Source organism: Sceloporus occidentalis, unplaced genomic scaffold (assembly GCF_023333645.1).
Source record: "Sceloporus occidentalis isolate IW3139 unplaced genomic scaffold, rSceOcc1.0.p SCAF_1, whole genome shotgun sequence".
Classification (NCBI taxonomy): Eukaryota; Metazoa; Chordata; class Lepidosauria; order Squamata; family Phrynosomatidae; genus Sceloporus; species Sceloporus occidentalis.
The window spans coordinates 287,092,169-287,113,864 of record NW_028316981.1 but is presented as its reverse complement, the minus strand read 5'-3'; the positions used below and the strand labels follow the sequence as shown (position 1 = coordinate 287,113,864).

The following is a 21,696-nucleotide window of genomic DNA, read 5'->3' as shown; positions in this document are numbered from 1 at the left end:
CCCTGTAGTGTGGATTGGGTCCATGTTTTGCCCATTTTGGCCCTGTATGTCATCTAAACAGGTTGGTGTGGGAACTGGGTAGGAACTTTTCCTCTTTGTGAAAACCATCTCAAACACCCCCTTCCTGCATTACTCAAAATTGGGCTCCCTACATCAGTTTTAAAGTTTGAAAAAGAAAGTTTAAATGATCCTATCTGTGGTCTCTCATAGCATATCTGTGTTGGCTGTTAAGCAGCAAACCTGTAAGCATGTCAGATGATTTCTAATGCTTTTAAAGCCATGGAGGAAATGGAAAATGACTGCTCTGCCAAGTTAAACAGGTGCCTGTATTATTCATGTAGATACACAGAAGGATGTAATGTTGGTTTCTGGAGCGTATGAAGGGAATAGCATATGCTGACACACTTAAGAAATGTGCTGCTTCTAAGTCTAGTCACGCAATGGTGTTATCACAAGTGGTATGAATAAAGTGCCAGGTGAACAAAGAAAGAGCAAGGATGTGTATGCCATCCTATAAGCCATCCTATGTTACTAGAAGAAGGAGATCAAATGCAAAAGAAGGGAATGCTTCTTCTGTGATGCAAAATTTAACAGTGATCACTATGTAATATGTTAAAAGAATTAAATTACAGTGGTTGGAGAAAATGAAGTTGTCTTCCACTCTTATAAAACTACAGATCCTAGAATCTAGTGAAGCTGGACAATGGGAGAAGAGCCAGATGGAATGATGGCAGCTTGTTTGGATGGCTTTAAAGGTGGAACTGCACAAATCTGTGGATGATAAGGCTATTAGTGGCTATATGATAGCCTTATAAGTTCAGTATCAGAAACAGTATGCCATTGTATATCTGTTTCTAGGATACAGAAAAAGAAAGGTGCCATTGCACCCATGCCTTGCTTGCTGTCTTGGTATAAACATCTGATTTGTCACAGAGTGAACAGAATGTTAGATTAGATCAGTCTTTGATCTAATCCAGCATGGCTCTTCTGACATCCTACCAGTGGCAAACCCAGTGCCAAGAATAGGCAGTTATGGCCCTCTAGATGTTCTTAGGCTTCAGCTCCATCAGCCTTGGCCAATGAAGTTGCAATTCAGCAACATCTGGAGTACCACAGTAATATGCAAACATCTGACTATCCTCCATAATGTGGACAAACTACTGGGAATTAATACCTCTCATTTTGCCTCATTTATGAACTTCCAAGTTCTATCAGGGCTTACACAATTAGTGTTAAATACAACAATAAACCACGGTCATTCTCATATTGCTCCAGCAGCAGGCAGAGTTCATTTATTTTAAAGGGGTTAAATCCAATTCCTAGTCTTAACTAGAGCAGACCCAGTGAATCAATGAGATTGACATAAGTCAGTGATGGTGAACCTTTTAGAGGCCAAGTGCCCAAACTGCAACCCAAAACCCATTTATTTATTGCAAAGTGCTGTGTCCCTCTAGCTTTCTAGTAACAAACTCTGGCAAACTCTGTGCTGGGGTGATGGCACACGTGACCACAGAGAGGGCTCTGAGTGCCACCTCTGGCACGCGTGCCAAAGGTTCGCCATCACTGACATAAGTGTTGACTTAAGTTCTAATTAATTCTATGGGTTTGTGGTAGTTAAGCCTAACAACTAGATTTAGCCCACAGAATTTGAAACTAGTCATTAAGACAAAATGGAATTGTTTAATTGGCAAATGCACTTGTATATCTATACTTACTTTTTACTTTTACACTTGTGCGGCATACAATGAGACCTTGGAGACTTGCTGGCTTGTTCACAACTGTATTAAAAAAAACCCTTGTTTGCTTAAAACAAGCAAATTCTCCTTTTTTTCAATGGCTCAAGGAAAGCAATGATAGGACACTGTTTTTCAGTCTGTTCTCGGTTATGCTGTAAGTTGTTTACCAGCCACTGATGTGAATATCTGATATGCTTTACACAAGTCAATACAGGTACTGAATAAACACTGAAGGTAGGATTACAACAGTTGATGTAAACAGACAATAATTAAGTTGGGATTCTTATAAATTATCAAGAATGGCCCAGCCTTCCTTCTTTCTGTTGCAAAACTCTCTTTAATGGCATTTTAGCATCTCTGCTTTTAAAAAAACCTTCTTCCTGTTTCCACCCAGAAACTATTGCTCTCTCAGAGTAGTGGATTTGGTTCCTAATGTCTTGGCCGTCTGATGGAGGCCCTAAGGCAAGCCACTGTGTGGAGACCTGGTTAGATAAGATATAGTGTTGACTCCAACACAGATCACATGATCCTTTTGCATAAAGATCAGTCTGCTTAATGCAATTTAAGGACTGTTTGGTTGGTTTTACATCTTAGTGCTGTTTGTTTTGCTGGCTGTTTTACTTTTATGTTGCATTTTAAAAAAATTTGCTGCTAGTGTTATCTTGGTTTTATGATATGATGTCTAGAGTCATTGCTCATTGTTTGTATTATATATTTTTAAAGATTTTGTACACTGTCAAGAGAACTCTATAGATAGGGATGCCATATCCTGGTGGCCGCCGGGAAAATCCCGCTTTTGGGGGCCCCTCCTGGTCCCGATCCGGTTTGGCCCCCAGCCATGCATTTGTCCCGGTCCGGGGCCCACTCCTGCGGCCATTGCTGCTGCCACTAATGCGGCTGGCCGCGGCGCCAACCCACCTCCTCCTTCCCTTCCTGGAGTGGTGGGCAGCGCCAAACCACCTCCTCCTCCGGCTCCGCCTTCCTCCTCTTTCTCGGCGGCAGCAGCGCCGCCGCTGCCGTGCCTCCTGCGCCAGGGCTTTCCCACCCGCACAGCTGGCCAAAGGGGATGGGCTCCTCAGTGCGCGCCGCCTGGGCCTCAGCCTCCTTAGAAGCCAGGGAAGAGGGAGGAGGCTGGCTGGGATCACGGCGATCGCGGCCGACCCCTGCTCTCCTTCCTGGCTTCTAAGGAGGCCTCGGTCTCTTCAGAGGCCAGGAAGGAGGGACACTTTTTTTGTAGGACACTTTTTTTATTAAATGGAGGACGCCCCGTGCCCCTTCCTGGCCTCTAAGGAGGCCTCGGTCTCCTTAGAGGCCGGGAAGGGGTGTGGGGTGTCCTCCATTTTTTTTAAAAGTCCTACATTTGAAAATGTTGTCCTACATTTGTCCCGGTTTGGCGGTCCTGACGTATGGCAACCCTATCTATAGACAATATGGAACTGCCTGAAAATACAATTAATTAGTAATACAGGCTAAAGATCGATGGAGCTATTACTATTTCTCTTTTGCTATCTACGAAGAAGAAACAGCACCAAATTATGTACTCATATGGTATATAGATCATAGTCCTGGCTAATGAGGGTGAAGGGGTGATTTGGCTTGGGCACATCTGCTGCAAACTCCATATTCCTGATTGAATTCATCAGCAGTTCATATGCCCTCCAGCAACACAAAATGCATGCGCTCGACATTACTACTGTGACCTGAACTGACTTCTTGAAATTTTACTTTAATATGTCCTTGGACTTGTAAAGATAATCTACTATGCTTCTGTATGTAGGTCAATTTGCATTTCTCATGTATATTTTCCAGATGTACAAAGATAATTTTGAGGGGGAAATGAACTGTCTCGGTATTAAGTTAAAAAGTAGGTAAGTGTGAGAAGAAAACCAGAAACCAAGAGCTAAGGAATAAAGTTGGGAGTTGGAGCCAAGGAACACTGAGAAACACACCACAGTCAGGAAGACCATAATCCCTTTGGCAAAAATTGAGGTCAAAAAGGAAGGCTTTTATAGCTTTTTTAGTCTAGTGGAGCCCGGGGTAAACCTGGGTGGGCAGGAGTAATAAAGAGGCTCAGGCCCAATACAGACTGGCAAAAAGTGCCATCCTGGGGCCAAAATTAGGGCTCGGGAGAGCGGAGCATCCACATGCTCCACACTTTCCAGGCGCCATATTGGAGCTTGTGTGTTCACACAGCACATGCGCTGATGACGTGCCTTGCGCGCTGCATCCATACAGAGTGGCGCACAAGAGACGTCACCATGCTGCTCCAGCATGCTAATGACACCTTGGCATCCGCGGAAAGGAGCTGCATTTCGTAGCTCCTTTTTGGAGCAGATCATTGCCGCACCGGTGCGCTTACTGTGGCAATGATCCAGGGGAGAAAGGGGTGGCATCTTGCAGCCTTTTCCTGACCATCTGTACAGGGCCTCGGTCTCTAAGATGTTCCAGCCTGCAGCTCTAATGTACTGTCCACCACAGGGACCACCCCGCATTGCTCCCATTTCTATTTTTGGTGCTTCACAAGTCCACCATAGGCCATATAGTACATTCACCTAGCATCCTTGTTCAGACTGCATGCTCTCTAGCTCTAGTCAAGTGAGTAGATGCTAATGTAAATCTTAAAATCCAACCACAATATACTTTTACAGCAATCTGCATGCTTCTGTTATTGTTTGGTTTGCTTGTTTGTTCATTTTGTCAGCATAGGATTATCCTGGCCCTGAGATTTCAGAGTCAAAACCTGAGACATAGGGATGATCCTGCCTGACATCCTAGCAAATCGATCCTGGGGATGTTACAAAAATGATGTCACAAAGATCAACCCCTGAGAATGTCCTTAAGCATTAACCACAGTTGCATAGAATATCACATTCAAATAAAATAACAACAATCTAACAAATAAGTTAAACACACACACACAATTTTCAAGGCAGCGCTCTTCCCACAAGATTCTTCCTCTTAACGTCTCAGTGCTGATAGCTGGAGTTGGGGTTAGAATGACATATTGGGGTCTGTTAGCAAAAAGCAATGATTCTGAGGAAGCACAACGGAGGCAAAAGCCCTTGGTGGATAGAAATTTCTGCCATGAGTGGAAGCTGGCTGGATGTCTTGAAATGGGCACTGTTTGGCTGAGATAGGAATAGGGGGAGATGGCTTTGAATTGCTAGAGTACCATTCTGCCACATGGACCCAGTGCAGAGTAGCAGTTTTTTAAGTCCTAAAACTGGTGTACAGTGGACCCTTGTTATACACTGGGGTTTGGTTCCAAGATCCCCCGTGGATAACAAAATTCATGTATGCTCAAGTCCCATTAGATATAATGACACAGCTAAATGGTGCCCCTTATAAAAAATGGAAAATCAAGGTTTGATATTTGAAATTTATACTTTTTTTGAATATTTTCAAACTGTGGATGCTTGAATCCATGTATAAGAAGGGCCGCCTGTATTTTATTTCTCCCCATATCTTTCAAATAAGTATGAATGTAGCAAGTTCAATACCTCTTACCTTTCTTGGTGGCATTTGTTCAGAGTGGTTACCTTTCCCTTTCTCTGAGGCTAAGAGAGTGTGCCTTACCCAAGGTCACTGAATGTTCAAAAATGCATACAAACACAGATCTGATGTAACCACACTGACAATCTAAGCAAGGGGTAGGCAACTTGGTGCTTTTTAAATGGCTGGAGCCCTGATTTAAAGGATGTATCCACATTTTTTCTTCCCTGTACCTTCATATTTCTGAAATAACTATGAGCTTTTTAAAAAGCACCTTTGTTACCAGAACTTGTTAGATGAAGAAGAAGGTGGGCAGTGTCTTCTTCTTCTTCTTCTTCTTCTTCTTCTTCTTCTTCTTCTTCTTCTTCTTCTTCTTCTTCTTCTTCTCAGGCTAAACTGATATATCTTTTAGATTTTTAAGAAAAACGCCCAAGCATCAGCTGTGTTCTGAAAAACTTCAGTTCCATATACTGCACTTTACAAGACTTCAATGCATTCCATTAGCCATAACATATAGAAACCACAGCATTCACATTAGCTATGCCCTACATAGCATATATAGTGGCTCTGAGCTTTCACAATGTCAGCTTTCTTTCATACCATATGAATGCATAAGTGTTTTGTCAGATCTGCCAGGGCACTATTAATATGTCAATTTCTTCTTGCCTCTCACTACCCAAATGACCTTTGCACAAGTAAAACATTGCATAAAATCAAAATTAATCTTTAGTGCTTCTGCTTTTCAGAACCAATTGTCTATTCATATTTTCTGTTTGGGCTTAAACAAGTAATCTGTTTCAGATATATGTAACAAGTCCAAGTGTGAATAGTTTCCTTATCCCACTCTAATTTCTTTAGGACTTAAGGACACACCTTCTATCATTTTATAATTGTTAGTATTTCCTGGACTGACATATTAATGTTCAAAATAGTACTTTTGCCTTTATTACAAAATGATTGTTATAGGAGATCCCTTGATGCTGGCTTTCTCTGTGATGTCATTGAAATTTTACTAGATTTTCCTCCCTCTTCATGCCAATATCCTGGAGTGATCATGATCCAAATGACAGGTCTTAAGCCAGGCCAGCAGGATTTTTGACAAATTGATTTAAAAATGGCTTTGAAAGCTCCATTTCAAAATTGGTCTGCAACATCATATGAGCATATCTCTTTCTTGGTTCATGAGGCCAGCTGTAATTGAATACTGCAAACACAATCACAATATAAGTCCCAATATATTTTAGCAGGTTTACTGTTGGACATTAAGAAATAAAAAATAATGACCACAGAGGAGTTACAGAAATTCTATCTAGACAATAAAAAAATTGAAATAGTTAAGAATTTCCCATGTCTTGGTTCAAACATAGATCAGATTGGGGACTGCAGTCAAGAAATCAAAAGAAGACTAGGATTGGGAAGGGCAGATTTTAAAGGTCAAAGATATAAAACTGAATACTAAAGTTAGGATCATCGAAGTCATTGTATTCTCTGTCACTATGTACAGATGTGAGAGCTGGACAGTGAAGAAAACCTCTAGAAAGAAAATCAACTAATTTGAGATATGATGCTGGTGAAGAGAGCTAAGGATACTGTTGATAACCAAAAAGACAAACAAATGGGTCTTAGAACAGATCAAACCTGAACTCTCCCTGTAAAACAAAATAATTAAATTGAGGCTGTCATACTTCAGACACATCTTTATTTATTTATTTATTTATATAGCACTGTAGATTTGCACAGCGCTGTACATAAAAACAATAAATAAAAAAGTGTAAACCTGCCTATGGTGTACAATCATGAGAAGAAATGACTCACTGGAAAAGATAATAATGTTAAGGAAGGTGGAAGAAAGTAGAAAGAGAGGTAGACTGTACACCAGATAATAATAATAATAATAATAATAATAATAATAATAATAATAATTTTTATTTCTATCTTCCCACCTCTCCCAATGGATCATAGCGGGATCACAACAAAGTTAAAATTACAGCACCATTAAAACCACAGTAAAAAATAAAAACATAAAAACATAAGAATCTAAAAACAGTAACATCAATCAATCAAGGGGTCAGATGGATAGACTCAATCAAGGAAAGCATGGCAATGAACCTGCAGAACCTGAGCAACAGGGTTGAGAAGAGAGGGGCTTGTAAGTGTCTCATTTATGAGGCTGCCAAGAGTTGATGTCAAAGAAGGCAGCTGACAACAACATTTTTATCAATAATACTATAAATTCTATTCTAAATTTAACACATATACATTGTCCCAAAAGTTCCATGCATCCAGTGAGCAGGGACGTAGCCGGGGGGGGGGGGTTCTTGGGGTCCGGACCCCCCCCTTCCATTAGAAAAATGAATGGTGTGTGCTGCTGTGCCGCCGCACCCAAGCCCCATTATAATGGTGGCACTTAGTCTGGACCCCCCCCTTCCTAAAATCCTAGCTACGTCCCTGCAGTGAGGTGTCAGTGAAGGGCGTGATCACAGAACTCTTCTGTCTGTGCTACTCAGTAGTACTGCAGCATTTGGATGCAACCTTAAAGCCCTTTTTTAAGCCCAAAAAAATCCTACTCCTTAGTCCTGGTAACTGCAGCTCCACTGCAGCTCCTGCTCTTCCTTTTTCTGAACTCAATTTCTTGAGATTTCCCCACCGATTGGGCAAATCCAATAATTCATAGGGGTTATATGAGTACTTTTCTTTCGACAGCAAAAGAAGTCATGTTGGGGTATGTCTTTGCCTTCATTGGCCTTCTCTATGGAAAAAATGTGTATGTGCACATGGACCTCTTTTTGGGTTCTATGGGGCCAACTATAACTGAATATTGCAAACACAATTGCAGTTTAAATTTCTCTCTCTCTCTCTGTGTCTGTCTCTCTGTCTGTCTGTCTGTCTGTCTGTCTGTCTGTCTCTCTCTCTCTCTCTCTCTCTCTCTCTGTGTGTGTGTGTGTGTGTGTGTGTGTGTGTGTGTGTATATATATATATATATATATCAAATTATGTATTAACTTTGACACATATGCACTGTCCCAAAAGTTCCAAGCATCCAGTGAAAAGCCAGTGCAGGATTTGATTGTGGGACTCTTCTACTTGTGCTGTAACATTTTGGAGCAAACTTAAAAACTCTACATTAAAAAAAAAACATAATAGAAGTAAATGCAATAAAGTGTGCAAATGCCATATGTGGGCGCACCGTATGCGCCTTTCAGCTTACACTGAAGCTGTGCCTGAGAGGAAACAATGGCATGTGTTCCTGTGGCACGTTTTTTCCCTTACGCGGGGAATGGATCCCCACGTAAGGGAAGGGTCCACTGTATAAAAATTACAGTACAAAGAATTTACATTTTTGTTCTTTCTAGATCCTGTTTGATCTTGGAACCTAAGCAGGGTTAGGTCCGCTTAGTACTTGGATGGGAGACTGCCAATGAATGGCAGGTGTCGTAGGCTATATTTAAGAACTGACAAAATTACTTCTGAGTATTCCTTGACTAAGAAAACTGAGGCGGGATACAGACGGGCAGGGGAAGACGTCTTGGAGGTGTATTCTGCTGAATACGGAGCCTCCAGACCGCCCGCCCCGGGGGTGTGGCTCAGGTGATGGAGCTTCCACATGGGGGGTAGTGAAGACGCCTCACCTGGGGCCGTTTCTGACCCGCAGTTTCCAAACCGCCACCTCGGAGGACGCTGCAAAGAGAGAGGCAGCTTCTGCACGGGCGGCCAAAAACGGGGCTTTTTTTTCCTTTTGCCAGCTGGCGGATGCGCAGCTGCGCAGCTGCGGCGCTCAGCAGCGGCGGCAGAAAGCTTATGTGCACATTTAAAGTGCCCAAGCCCCTTTAAAACTTTTTCCCTCGCCCTGCCCAAGAACAATAGTGGTCTCCTGCCAGCTGGTGATCAGCTGGTGTTGGCATCCTTGTCCGCTTGCACGTTGCCAATGTCACCAGCATCATGGATGCCTCCTCTCCTTTGGTCCCCGCGCTCTTGCTGAATCTGCAATGCACAGCCACAGCTGTCGCCGCTGCCACCGCTGTCCCCCTGCCATCCCCCATCACCTCCCTTGTACATATGTAAATATTTAAAGTTTTAGGGGTTTTTATTGTTAGGTGAAAATGGCACAGGAATGTGTGTAGGGGTTCACTTTAAATTCCAAACTTTCCCCGATTCTAGCAGCGCATGCGTACATGTTGCTCTAGGGTTAGGGTTAGGGTTAGGGTTAGGGTTACGAGTCTTAAAATGCGCTGCAGCTGTGCTGCAGCTTCCACACCTGCATGGCAGCTGACGTTGCAATTAAAGCCTGACTGCAAACTGTGCATGTTCCAGGACCCCGACTCATTATGTGACGCAGCAGACACGGAGCTTTTAAATGGGCAACTTAAATTAGCAGCGTAACAATTCTGGCGTACCGGTGCAGCAGCTTACAGACGGAGCTGCACAGCTGCGCATCATACAGAAAAGAAGCGGGGAAAAGCAGCACCTTTTTAATGCCGCTTCTTCCCGCTTGGGGCGTACGGGCGGCGTGTTCATGGCGGCATTCAGGTAAGGGCCGTCTGAAGGCTCTACCTTCATGACGTCATGAACACACCCCTTTTTGCCCGTCTGTATCCCGCCTATATGAAATTTGTGGGCACTACTTTAGGTGAAAAGGACCTATTTCATAGCCCTGCCAACTCTTCAGCTCTAGTTCTCCCTCTCTTTCTGAATTCAACCAGCAAGTACTGCCCTCCTTTAGATTTCTTCACCCACTGTGCCAAACCAATAACTAATAAGGGTCAGAGATACATTGCTGATTGAGCAAAAAAAATTCAAATACCTTGAGGTATGGAGGAATTATTTGTACAGTTCTTTGGATCTTGATTTTTATACACTGTGTGTGTGTGTGTGTGTGTTTTGATAGCACCAATCAATGCTTGTGAACCAATTTAAATAGCAGTGACGTAAGATGGTAAGAAGTGTTCACTGGTAGTTTGAGTTTCCAGTCCTGCTCTAGAGCAGCTGAACGTCTTTGGAGAAAGTCAAAACAGTGGGCTGATTTTATCCACTTCAAATTTGTTCTTTCTTCCTTCTCACGCACCCTCTCTATGGCAAAACAAAATTATTACAAATCATTGATCTCCGCCAATGAGAGGCATCTGCAGCGTTTGTTCTCCACCTTCAACACTTTGCTTAAACCTCCCTCTCCTCTTGTCTCTTCATCATTCTCTCCTAATGACTTTGCTAATTATTTCATCTCTGAGATTACCACTATTTGCTCTGAGATAGTCCCTCCCGATTCTTCTTCTCCTCTTAATCTTCTATTGCTCTCGCCTAACAAATTTTCTGTGCTTCCTCCTGCTTCTTTGGATGAACTCTCTACACTTCTGAACTCTTCCAAACCTGCAACTTGTGCTCTTTATCCAATTCCTACTCGTCTTCTAATTTCTATAGCTCCCTCTTTTCTGCCCTCGCTTCTCCATATCTTCAATCTCTCTCTCTCTCTCTACAGGCTCTCCCCGTTGGACTTCAAACATGCTCTCATTTCCCCAATTCTGAAAAAACCTTCTCTTGACCCCTCCTCTTTGTCTAGCTATCGTCCGATTTCTCTTCTTCCCTTTCTTTCTAAAGTTTTGGAACAGGTTGTTTATTCACTCTGTCTTGAGTTTCTTGAAGCCAACTCCATCCTCAATCCCTTTCAGTCTGGTTTCCGCCCAAGGCATTCTACAGAGACAGCTCTCACTAAGATCTCGAATGACCTGTTACGGGCCAAGGCTAATGGCCTTGGCTCTGTTCTCATCCTTCCCGATTTGTCTGCAGCCTTTGACACCGTCGATCACTGTCTTCTAGTTGATATACTTTCTGACCTTGGGTTCTCAGACTCTGTTCTTGACTGGTTTAGATCTTATTTCTCTGGCAGATCTTTTGCAGTAGTTGCAGGAGGTCAGACTTCTTCTCCTGTTCCCTTATCTGTTGGAGTTCCCCAGGGCTCTGTTCTGGGTCCCCTTCTGTTTTCTCTCTACACACTGTCCTTAGGAAAACTCATGAGCTCTTTTGGTTTTTCCTACCACCTGTATGCCGATGACACCCAGTTGTATATTTCCGCCCCTGACCTTTCTCTAAGGCTTGAACAGCAAGTCTCATCTTGTCTCACAGCTGTCTCGCAGTGGATGCGCCATCGGCGTTTGAAGCTCAACATGTCCAAGACGGAGCTTCTTGTCTTTCCTCCTAAGCCCACCCTTCAACACTCCTTTTCTGTCTCTGTGGACAACACTTTCTATTCAACCAGTCTAGCAAGCCCGCAGTCTTGGTTTTATCTTTGATTCTTCTCTGTCGTGTATCCCTCAGATCCAGACCACAGCCAAGGCTTGTAGATTCTTTTTGTACAATATTGCCAAAATTCGACCTTATCTCTCCGCCTGCACTGCCAAGATCCTGGTCCATGCCCTAGTGATCTCACGACTTGATTACTGTAACGTCCTCCTGGCTGGGCTTCCTCTTTCTCACCTCCGTCCTTTAATCTCGGTCCAGCATTCAGCTGCACGCATTATCACTACTGCCCAGCGCTCTGACCATATCTCTCCTGTCTGGGCATCTCTTCACTGGCTCCCCCTCCCTTTCTGTATTCAGTATAAGCTCTTGCTGTCCACATTTAAAGCCCTCCATGGACTGGCCCCTCCTTACTTATCAGACCTTCTTTCTCCTCACCTTCCCACTTGGGCCCTCCGTTCTGGTAGTCAAGGTCTGCTGTCTCAGCCCAGGATTTCCTCTGCCCCATCCCAGATTCGCCCCTTTTCACTTGCTGCCTCTCACTCCTGGAACCTTCTTCCTCCACAAGCAAGAGCCATCACTTCTTTAACCAGCTTCAAAACGGAGTTGAAAACCGTCCTGTTCAGAGAAGCCTTCCCAGGCATTGCATAATTGTCGCTTGCTATTTGATGTTCTTTTGGTGCCTGTTTATCGAACTATTTCCTGTATTGCTATGTACTGTATATGTATTATCCTACTTGAGAGTATGTATTTTCCCTGGAAGAAGATTAACCATCCATTATGAAGCCAAGCCCTCCCTCCAGTCCATCTGCCTTGGTCCAGGCCTCAGAGGTAGAGAGGAACTGCTGGACCTCATCCCCTTTCTCGCCACCACTCCCTTCTCCTTTTGTGTCATGTCTTTTTAGATTGTAAGCCCGAGGGCAGGGAACCATCTAATTAAAAAGATTGTATGTACAGCGCTGTGTAAATTTCCAGCGCTTCATAAATAAAGGTTAATAATAATAATAATAAGAAGAAGAAGAAGAAGAAGAAGTATGCAGTACTAAAGCATTAAGTTTAACTCTGCCCAAGGGACCAGCTATATACATTTCCAATCAGTGAACTGGAGTGTGAGGCCAAATATAAGTGGAACAGCAGCCTCCAGGGATAGATGCTTTTAACATTCACTGCTTAACCATTTCAAAACAATTGACCACACTTTTTTCTGGGCTAGTTTAGTTCATTATTTATATGGCTCTTTTCTGTTCAAGACAAAGCAGATTATCACACAGTTTAAAAATCCAAATTACCATTGCTGAATTCAATTCGAATTCGGGATACATTTGGATTTTATTGCACATGTTTTTGCCACCACTGCTGCCAGGTGGGTGCATTTCAGGTATCATCCGGCTAGAATCCGAATTCAGCTGGCCTATTTTCAAAGCCTGGACCTTCATTCACCTTGTTACTGCACACACTAGCCCTCCTTCTCCTCTAGTCAACTTCTGATATCAGCTTAATATTAAAAAGGGATGTTTTGATCATGTAGCCACGGAGGGCACCCAATGCGAGGAAATAGTTGGCCAAATAAAGAGATCCATTGGGCTCAGTTTGGAAGTGCTAGTGCATGCATAGACAAGATAGGTCCATTGAGCTGGAATCTACATAATCTCTTCACATAGGAGTGTGATTGTAGGCGATGTACTGGGTACTTACCAGAAGGTTGAAAATCAAAGAGCTTTTTCTTCTGGAGATGACACCTCTTTGTGTAAGACATTTGCATTGATTGTCTTGCCATGTCCACACATCTCTGGCCATCCTTCCTCCTGGGAGGACCCTTACACTTTCAGTAACAACCCCAACAAATTAGCTTAGGCAGCAGATATAATGCAGTTTGACATGGCCTTAACAGCCACGGCTGAATACTATGAAATTATGGCATTTGTAGTTTTCTGAGATAGCTAGCCTTCTCTGGTAGAGGGTTCTGGTTCCATAACAAACTATACATCCCAGCATTCCATAGAATGGAGCCATGATAGTTAAAGCAGTGTCAAACTGCATTATTCTGAAGTGTGTTGCTACCTTCTTCTGTTGATCCCACCGCATTATTCTTTTGCTATTTTATTGCTTAATTTCTGGGTTCTCTGCTGTCTTTTAAAGTATAGTGTCTAGATTAAGAGAAGTAATAGTACCACTCTTTTCTGCTTTATCCAGGTCTCACCTGGAATGCTGCATCCAGTTCTGGGCACCACCATTAAAAATGGACGTTGAGAAGTTGCAGCAGGTCTAGAGAGGGCGACATAAATGGTAAAAGATCTGGAAACCATACCCTTTGAGGAACAACTTAGGGAGCTGGGTATGGTTAGCCAGGAGAAGAAATGTTAAGAAGTGATATGGTAACCTTGTTTAAATATTTGAAGGGATGTCAAGTTTGTTTTCTGCAGCTCCAGAGAATACAATCTGGACCAGTGGATTCAAACTACAGGAAAAGAGAATCCAGCTCAACATTAGGAAGATCTTCCTGACTGTAGGAGCTGTTTGACAGCAGAACACACTCCCTTGGAGCATGGTGGAATCTCCTTCTTTGAAGGTTTTTAAGCATAGGACTTAATCACACAGGCAAAAAAAACCGAGAGCATAGTGGGATGCTCCTGTCAATATCGCACAATAGTGTGAAGATTATCACACAACACTGTGCGATATTATTGTTATCCCATGATTATCACGTGAATTAAAAGGAATTATAGTGTCATTTTTTATTCATGGGAAAATCCCATGAATAAAGAGCAGTGCTAGAATTCTCTTTATTTACGGGATAATAGCGGGATAATCGCAATATCACACAATGTTGTGTGATAATCTTTGTGCTATTGTGCAATATTGATGGGATCATCCTGCTATGTTCCGATCTTTTTTGCCTGTGTGATAAAGTCCATAGGCTGGATGGCCATCTGTCAACCACTGTACCAACATACCCCTCTATTTTTTATTATGCTACTGAAATAAAAAGATCTTAAAATGCCAAGAGATGCAATGTCTTCTGACTGAAGGGGATACGACATGAAAATAGTGTAATGAGAAGGTTTTTTTTCAGAACTAAGAGCTAACTTGTTCACTGTTGAACAGTAGATTTAAATCTAGAGGCAAATAGACTCTGCAATAAGAGTTTATAGCAAGTTATGAAGGGAATTTTGCAATAAAGACAAAGTGGCATCATGTGATTTCATGCTAATCAGGCCATTCTTCAATGAAACACAACATCCAAATAAGAAAATCTTTGCAAACTATGACAACTATTTAAAATTTCACTGCCAGACAGAGGAGGAATACTGACATAAACGATAATAAGACATAGTAGAGATAAACTGGAAATTCTTAGCTGAGAAAGGCAAAAAATCTGTATTCTTCAAATAGAAAATGCCTGGAAGGCAAAGAGTATTTTTTGATGTCATAAAGGGACTGGCTTCAGGTCATAGTGGGGTCAGCATTCATACAGTAAGAAACCAAATGGTTGCTTGATTTACTGTACATCCCAGTCCTCAACTTAGAAGTAACTACAATCTGTTGTAACAATTCTTTTCTTCCAGATATTAATTATAGCTGAGCTCTATCTTCTCAGAAGGTAAGTCTCATTCGGTTCAACTGGAATTCCTCCCAAGTCATAGGTAATAGATTAGGGGAGCAGAGATGAGAAAAGTTGCATTTTCAAGTACAATTTCTTCCAGAATCTTTCACCTAGCTTGATGACTTTTTGGAGAGACTCTGGGAGTGGTAATCCAAAATAGTAACTTTTTCCAAGCTCTGATAAGAATAATATATGGTGATTCCCTTTGGAATAATGATGCTTAGGCCTGCCTTGTCAGAATCATAGTCTGAGGCTGAAATCCTTGGACCAGTTTGTTCCCCTCAGGAATTGCTTTCTTTAAATTAATATTTAACTTCTTTCAATAAACACTCCTCCATATGGCAAAAATGAAAACATTAGGGGGGAAAGGTATATCTTATTTGATTTTGTTCTATGTTGTCTTAGGTTTCTGCTTCTGTATGTCTCTATATGCCTTCAGTTTGCCTGTGTACCTATGTTGTCCCCATGAATTTCATAGGGTCTTCTTAGGCAAAGAATACTTAGAGGAGGTTTTTCCAGTTCTGTCTTCTGAAATATAGCCTACAACACCTAGGAGTTTATGGCATACATGTTTGTAAACGTTCCAAGGTCTCAATGGTAATGGAATGGAACGGATTTTATCGCATAGCCTCGTTACCGAGACGTTTGCAATGGGTTCCCGTTCCATTCCGTTCACATAAAATGTTCCCAAGGATTCTCTTCCGTCCTCCCTCACCAGTAAACGTTATGAGAACGGAAAATCCTCTGTGTGCGATATCCTAGGTGTTCCAATTGCATCCCCGTCCGATCCCTACAGTTATGACGGGCCATCATGATATCTTTCCTTTACCAGGTTCCCTTGCAAGATGTTTTAATGACTTTCATTCCTCAAAATTATAGAACATCTAGACATGTCTCTATATGAAAAATAAAGCAGGAAACAGTGTTTGATACCAGAAAAAGATTTCAGGTAGGTATGGTAGGTTTGGAATAATTGTCCTCTTTTACCATTGAGAAAATGTAGGACAAATTTTAGACCATACTGTAGGACAAATGCGGAAATGTGTCTCCCACATGTCGTCATCCCACAAAGTCATCACCTCTTCACGCCACCAATTCTTCCTAAGAATTGGACGTAACCACCATCTCTGAGGTGATGGAAATGTGGATAGCCATTCAAGGAGATCTGTGGGGGGTGCGTCCTCTACATCCATGAGCCCAGCAAGGGCATGTCTGAGAGCAACTTTTTTAAAAAACAAGCGGTACATAAGTGTCTTCTCTGTTCCTGCTCCATTATCAGGTAACGGGAGATGGTATGGAGAAGGACCAAAACATAAGAATCCATCTTAGGATAGAACACACAGGGAACGAGAATACCCCAAGCTCCCTTTGAAAACCGCGCACAATTTTCTTTGTAAACTGCGCATGCGCAAAGACAGGGGATGGTCGGGGCGTCATTGGGATGGGAGCTGGCTGTGCGGTGATATCCGTTCACAGCGAGGTCCAAAAACGACAACAGGTCGTTTTCTCCGTTAGCGGGGTGCGATAGCGATCGTTCTTTTCGTGTTCACATAACGCTAAGAAGACTTAATGCAATAGCGTTCGTCGTCAGCCCGTTTCCTGATCTGTCCGCCTTGTCAACAGGAACAGAACGGGAAAACTGTGAGTGCGATAAGGTTCCTAGTGTTCGTTGGTGGTTTCCCATGCAAATATTAACCAGGGTTGTTCTTGCTTACCTTCAAAGATCAAACAGGGTCTGGTGCTTTTAGGATATTTAAGGGCCTAAACAGACAGGCCAAAATAAAGCTGCTTTAGGTCATTTTGGAGGTATGCTGTTTAAATGATGCATGTATCCTAAGAGTCCGGAAGCCACGCCAAAGCCATGTTCCAGTCCTAAGGACTGGAGTACAGCTTTGGCGCAGCTTCTGGACTCTTAAGATGCATGTGTCATTTAAACAGCATACCTCCAAAGTGGCCCAAAGCAGCTTTATTTTGGCCTGTCTGTTCAGGCCCAAAGACACCTAAAAAGTCTTTTTGCTTTACCTAGCTGACTATTCAAAAATATGATCCTCAGCTTACAGTTAAAATTTTTGAGTCCATTCTACCATGTAATTTTTGCCTCTTTTTGTACATTAGTCTGTAAGAATTCCTTCAAAGGTGATTTGGGTATGGAAGAGAATCACATCACTGAAGACAAAATCCAAATGCAGGTTGCTAAAGGAACAAAAACAATGAACTACTGTTGGGAAAATATCAATAAATCATACTGCCTATTAAACAAGTAAAAACAATTGAAATTAGGTCTTTGTTTGGAAGAAAGGTGATTACCATGTGGACCTAGCAGCCAGTGTGTAAATTATTCCAGAAATCGCCTTTGGCTTTCATCTATTTAAAAAGCTTGCTGATTCAGTTTCCATAATCTTCACAGGCAGTGAATTACTAGTGCAGTGGAGCAAGAGGGAACTGGATGGTCTTGGCATGAAAGCATTCCATGATGGACTAGGCAGTAACATCACTGTTGGGTTTGCTTATTCCTCTTGACAGTTTGGTAGATCCTACGAATACATATTCAGTAGAAGGAGAGGAGAATCATGCTGTCATTCTGGCTCACACGTATGAAAGCAGGCATTGGTCTGCACTGTCAGGTATAGATTTGAGGCCAGGATCTCAGTTAAGACAACCTGGCATGTCTGTTTCTAAGGAATGGAACAATTATCATGGCCAGGTAATAAAATGAAATCAGTGTCTAAGAAAGTAGGGTGAGAGACTGAGGCAGATCAGAGAAAGCTTGGAGCAGAAGCCAAACAGGTGCAGAAACAGTTATCCAAAATGAGCACTAAGCTGACACCTGTATGTGAACAAGAGCTTCTGAAACTGAGTCCAAACAGAAGGGTAGGCAAAGCATGAAGAAACACAAATATGCAGCAACATAGCACTTAGCTGAAGAGAACTCCTTTCACTTTATACGGAGAGCTGAAGTTAAAGAGAACCTATAGCTTCTGAGTGGTTGCTAAAGCATCTACTCATGGTTGTACCTGGCATGTTAATTAAGTCTGTGTCCTGGATGCCTTCTGCTAGTACCGGGGCTAAACTTCAGAAAAGAATAATAAAAGGTCTTTATAAATAGACATTTTTCCGTGTGCTCTGTCTGCTACCTCCTCGACCCAAATAGAAACTAATTGCAGCCTAATGACATTCAGCTTCCAAAACATGGAGTGGGCAGAGGTGGCCCTAACAGGGATTTTGGGTTGACTATGCTAGCTAGGGATGATGGCTCTTGTAATCCAACAGCATATGAAGGCAAGGGCAGCTCATTTCTGCACTAAAAACAGGACAATCATTCTCAAATTCCATAATCTGATTTGTTTCTTTTGAATCTTTTGAATTTTACTGTTCTTCTAAGAAGCTCAAGTCTTTATTGTGGGGAATAGAGGGAGAAATAGCATCATTATGAGTGCTTCATACAGTGGCTTGTTCCTGCTTGTGGTCCCAGGAAGCTGATTCATCCTTCCACATTAGATAATTAGCAGCCAGTTTCATAAATTCCTTTTTGGGGCAAGGTTCTGGATCAGATCCAGGGAGTCCTGGATGAAATGGAATATTTAGATTCACTTGAATCTGACTCTCAGGCAGATTCCAGATGGTGATGCTGGGGGACAGCTGCTCTTCCAAGAGAGAGCTGACATCTGGCGTCCCTCAGGGTGCCATTCTGTCCCCCATGCTTTTCAACATTTACATGAAGCTGCTGGGAGAGATCATTCGGAGACATGGGGCATGGTGTCATCAGTACGCTGGTGACACCCAAATTTATTTCTCTATGTCCCCAACTGTTGCAGTGACTAAGGATGGCATCTCTCCTCTGGATGCCTGTCTTGGATCGGTAATGGGCTGGATGAGGGAAAACAAACTCAGACTAAATCCAGAGAAAACGGAGGTACTTGCGATAGGTACCCCAAGTCCAGGGATGGAGTTTTGTCACCCAGTCCTGGATGGGGTCACACTTCCTCTAAAGGACGAGGTTCGCAGTTTGGAAGTACTCCTGGATCCGTCCTTACAATTGACATCCCAAATAGATGCGACGGCCAAGAGTGCTTGGTATCAGTTTCAGTTGATACGCCAACTGTGTCCCTACCTGGACCGAAAGGACCTTGAAGCAGTAGTACTTGCACTGGTAATCTCTCGGTTAGATTTCTGCAATGCCCTCTACTTGGGGCTACCCTTGTACCAAATTCGGAAGCTTCAATTGGTTCAATAATAATAATAATAATAATAATGCTTGATTATGGAATAAAGATGGCGTTGGTTGCCTTCATGAATGACCTACACTGGGAATTGGATGGAGGAATGCATTTCTTTTGGTTCAACAGCACCTCTCAGCTGTTATTTTAAATTAAGGTGTAATCCATATGTTGATGACACCCAACTCTATCTCTTCCTTTCATCTAATCTCGAGGAAGTTGTCTCAGTGCTAAACCAGTGTCTGCTGTCAGTTGACAAGGGCAAACAAACTGAAGCTGAATCCAGACAAGCCAGAGGTGCTTCTGGTCAGTCTAAGGGGAAGATCAGGGAAATTTTATTAATCCTGTGTTGAAGGGATTACACTCCCCCTGAAATCGTAGGTTTGCAGTTTGGGCATACTCCCGAACTCATCTCTGAGCATGCAGGCCCAGGTCTCATCAGTGATCAGGAATGCATTTAATTTATATTCCACCTTTCTTTCAATATGGTGCCCAAAATAACTCAAACTAGTGCACCAGCTGCACCCATTCTGGATATGTCAGAATGACCATGGTGACACATGCATTGCTTGCATCATGTTTGAATCTTATTTCTAACTAACACACTATATACATGGGCTGCCTTTGGAAACTGTTATAAAACTCCAAAATGCTGCATCCAGGCTGTTGACCAGGGCTGTTTACAGGGATTATATCACACTCTTGTTGTCCACTTTAATGGTAACTGGTTTATTTCTAGGCACAATCCAAAGTACTGGTTATGATGTATAAAGCCCTATATGGCTTCGATACAGATTATCTGAAAAAGTGTATCTCCCATTAAGAGCCTATTTGAATTTTAAGATCCTCAGAGAAGGGCTTTCTATCAGTCTTACCACCATCACATATTTTGTGAGAACATGGAGAGAGCTTTCTTGCCAGCTGCTCCAAGGCTAGAGAATTCTCTCCCATATGTGACATATTTGGTACCTGCTCATGTCTCTTTCCATTGGCAGAAAAGCCCAAGTTGTTGTTGTTGTGTGCCTCCAAGTCATTTTTGGCAACCCTATCATACAGTCTTCTTGGCAAGATTTATTCAGAGGAGGTTTGCCATTGCCCTTCTCTGAGGCTGAAGGAGTGTGACTTGCCCAATGTCACCCAGTGTGTTTTTTCTGCTAAAGCGGACATTCGAACCTTGGTCTTAAGAGTCATAGTCCAACATTCAAACCATACCTCCATGCTGGTTCTCAGCAGGACTTTTTGTTTAATCAAGCCTTTGATTGTTAACTGGCTAATAAAGAATGTACAGTTGGCCCTTTTTATACATGGATTCAAGCATCCACGGTTTGAAAATGTTAAAAAAAAGTATAAATTTCAAATATCGAACCTTGATTTTCCATTTTTTTATAAGGGACACTATTTTGTTATGTCATTATATTTAATGGGACTTGAGCATCCACGGATTTTGTTATCCACAGGTGATCGTGGAACCAAACCCCAATGCGTAACAAGGATCCACTGTATTTTAATGGGAGTGTGCTGTATTTTTATAACTATCATTATTAGTGTTTGGTTGGTTGTTTTTCTTTTTAATTGACATGCTTTTAACTGCTTTTAATGCTATTATTTAATTATGTTTTTTTAAAAAATTATATGACGTTAATGTTAAAACTGTAAATGCTTTAATCTTTGTAAACTATCTTGGGTCTTCAAATGGGGAAAAGATGAGATGATGATGATGATGATGATGATGATGATGATGATGATGATGATGATGATGATATTACAACAAATACCAGAATTTAACAAACAGAGCTCTCGGGTGCTAAATATCAACAAAGCAGAAGTATCCTCAGGAACAAGAAAGTACTCCCTACAATCCATTCACAGTCTTTTGCTGTTCTGTATGAATCTCATGGAGCAACCAAACCTATACATCTAACGATAAAATCAATGTTTGCTTTTTGGAATGAATATATTTTTAAATATTTAAAAAAAAATATTTTCAAGCCGTGGGTGGTTGAATTTGTGGGAAAAGAATCTGTGGATAAAGAGGGCTGACTATAATCCATATCAGAGGTAACAAAGGTATATATTATGTAGCTAGGTCAGACTTGAGGAATGGATGCAGGGGATTCTCTAGCTTTGTTACTGAATTTCCAAGTTATACGAATGGGATTTAGTGACTGGTGCTGGAGGGAAGAGTGATGTTTCATTCTAAAATAATAATAATAATAATAGGTTTTATTTATATACCGCCCAATCACTGGGAATCCGAGCGGTTTACAACAGAGGGAATAATAGACAGTTCCCTGCCCTCAGGCTTACAATCTAAAAGACACGACACAAAAGGAGAAGGGAATGGTGAGGGGGGAGGGGATCAGGTCCAGCATTCTTCTCTCCCTCTGAGGCCTGGACCAAGGCAGATGGACCGGAG

At 42.2% G+C, this 21,696-nt stretch overlaps 1 protein-coding gene across 1 annotated transcript in view; it reads left to right on the top strand.

Annotated features, from left to right (window-relative positions):
• The first annotated feature begins 13,137 nt into the window (after nucleotides 1-13,137).
• The window catches only part of LOC149324021 (mitogen-activated protein kinase kinase kinase 1-like), a 114,416-nt gene continuing 105,857 nt past the window's right edge, over nucleotides 13,138-21,696 (top strand). Inside the window, exons 1-3 of the mRNA XM_089485554.1 lie at nucleotides 13,138-13,206; nucleotides 15,026-15,060; nucleotides 17,587-17,767. Coding sequence (XP_089341680.1) covers nucleotides 13,138-13,206; nucleotides 15,026-15,060; nucleotides 17,587-17,767 — 285 coding nt within the window. The remainder of the gene's footprint in view (nucleotides 13,207-15,025; nucleotides 15,061-17,586; nucleotides 17,768-21,696) is intronic.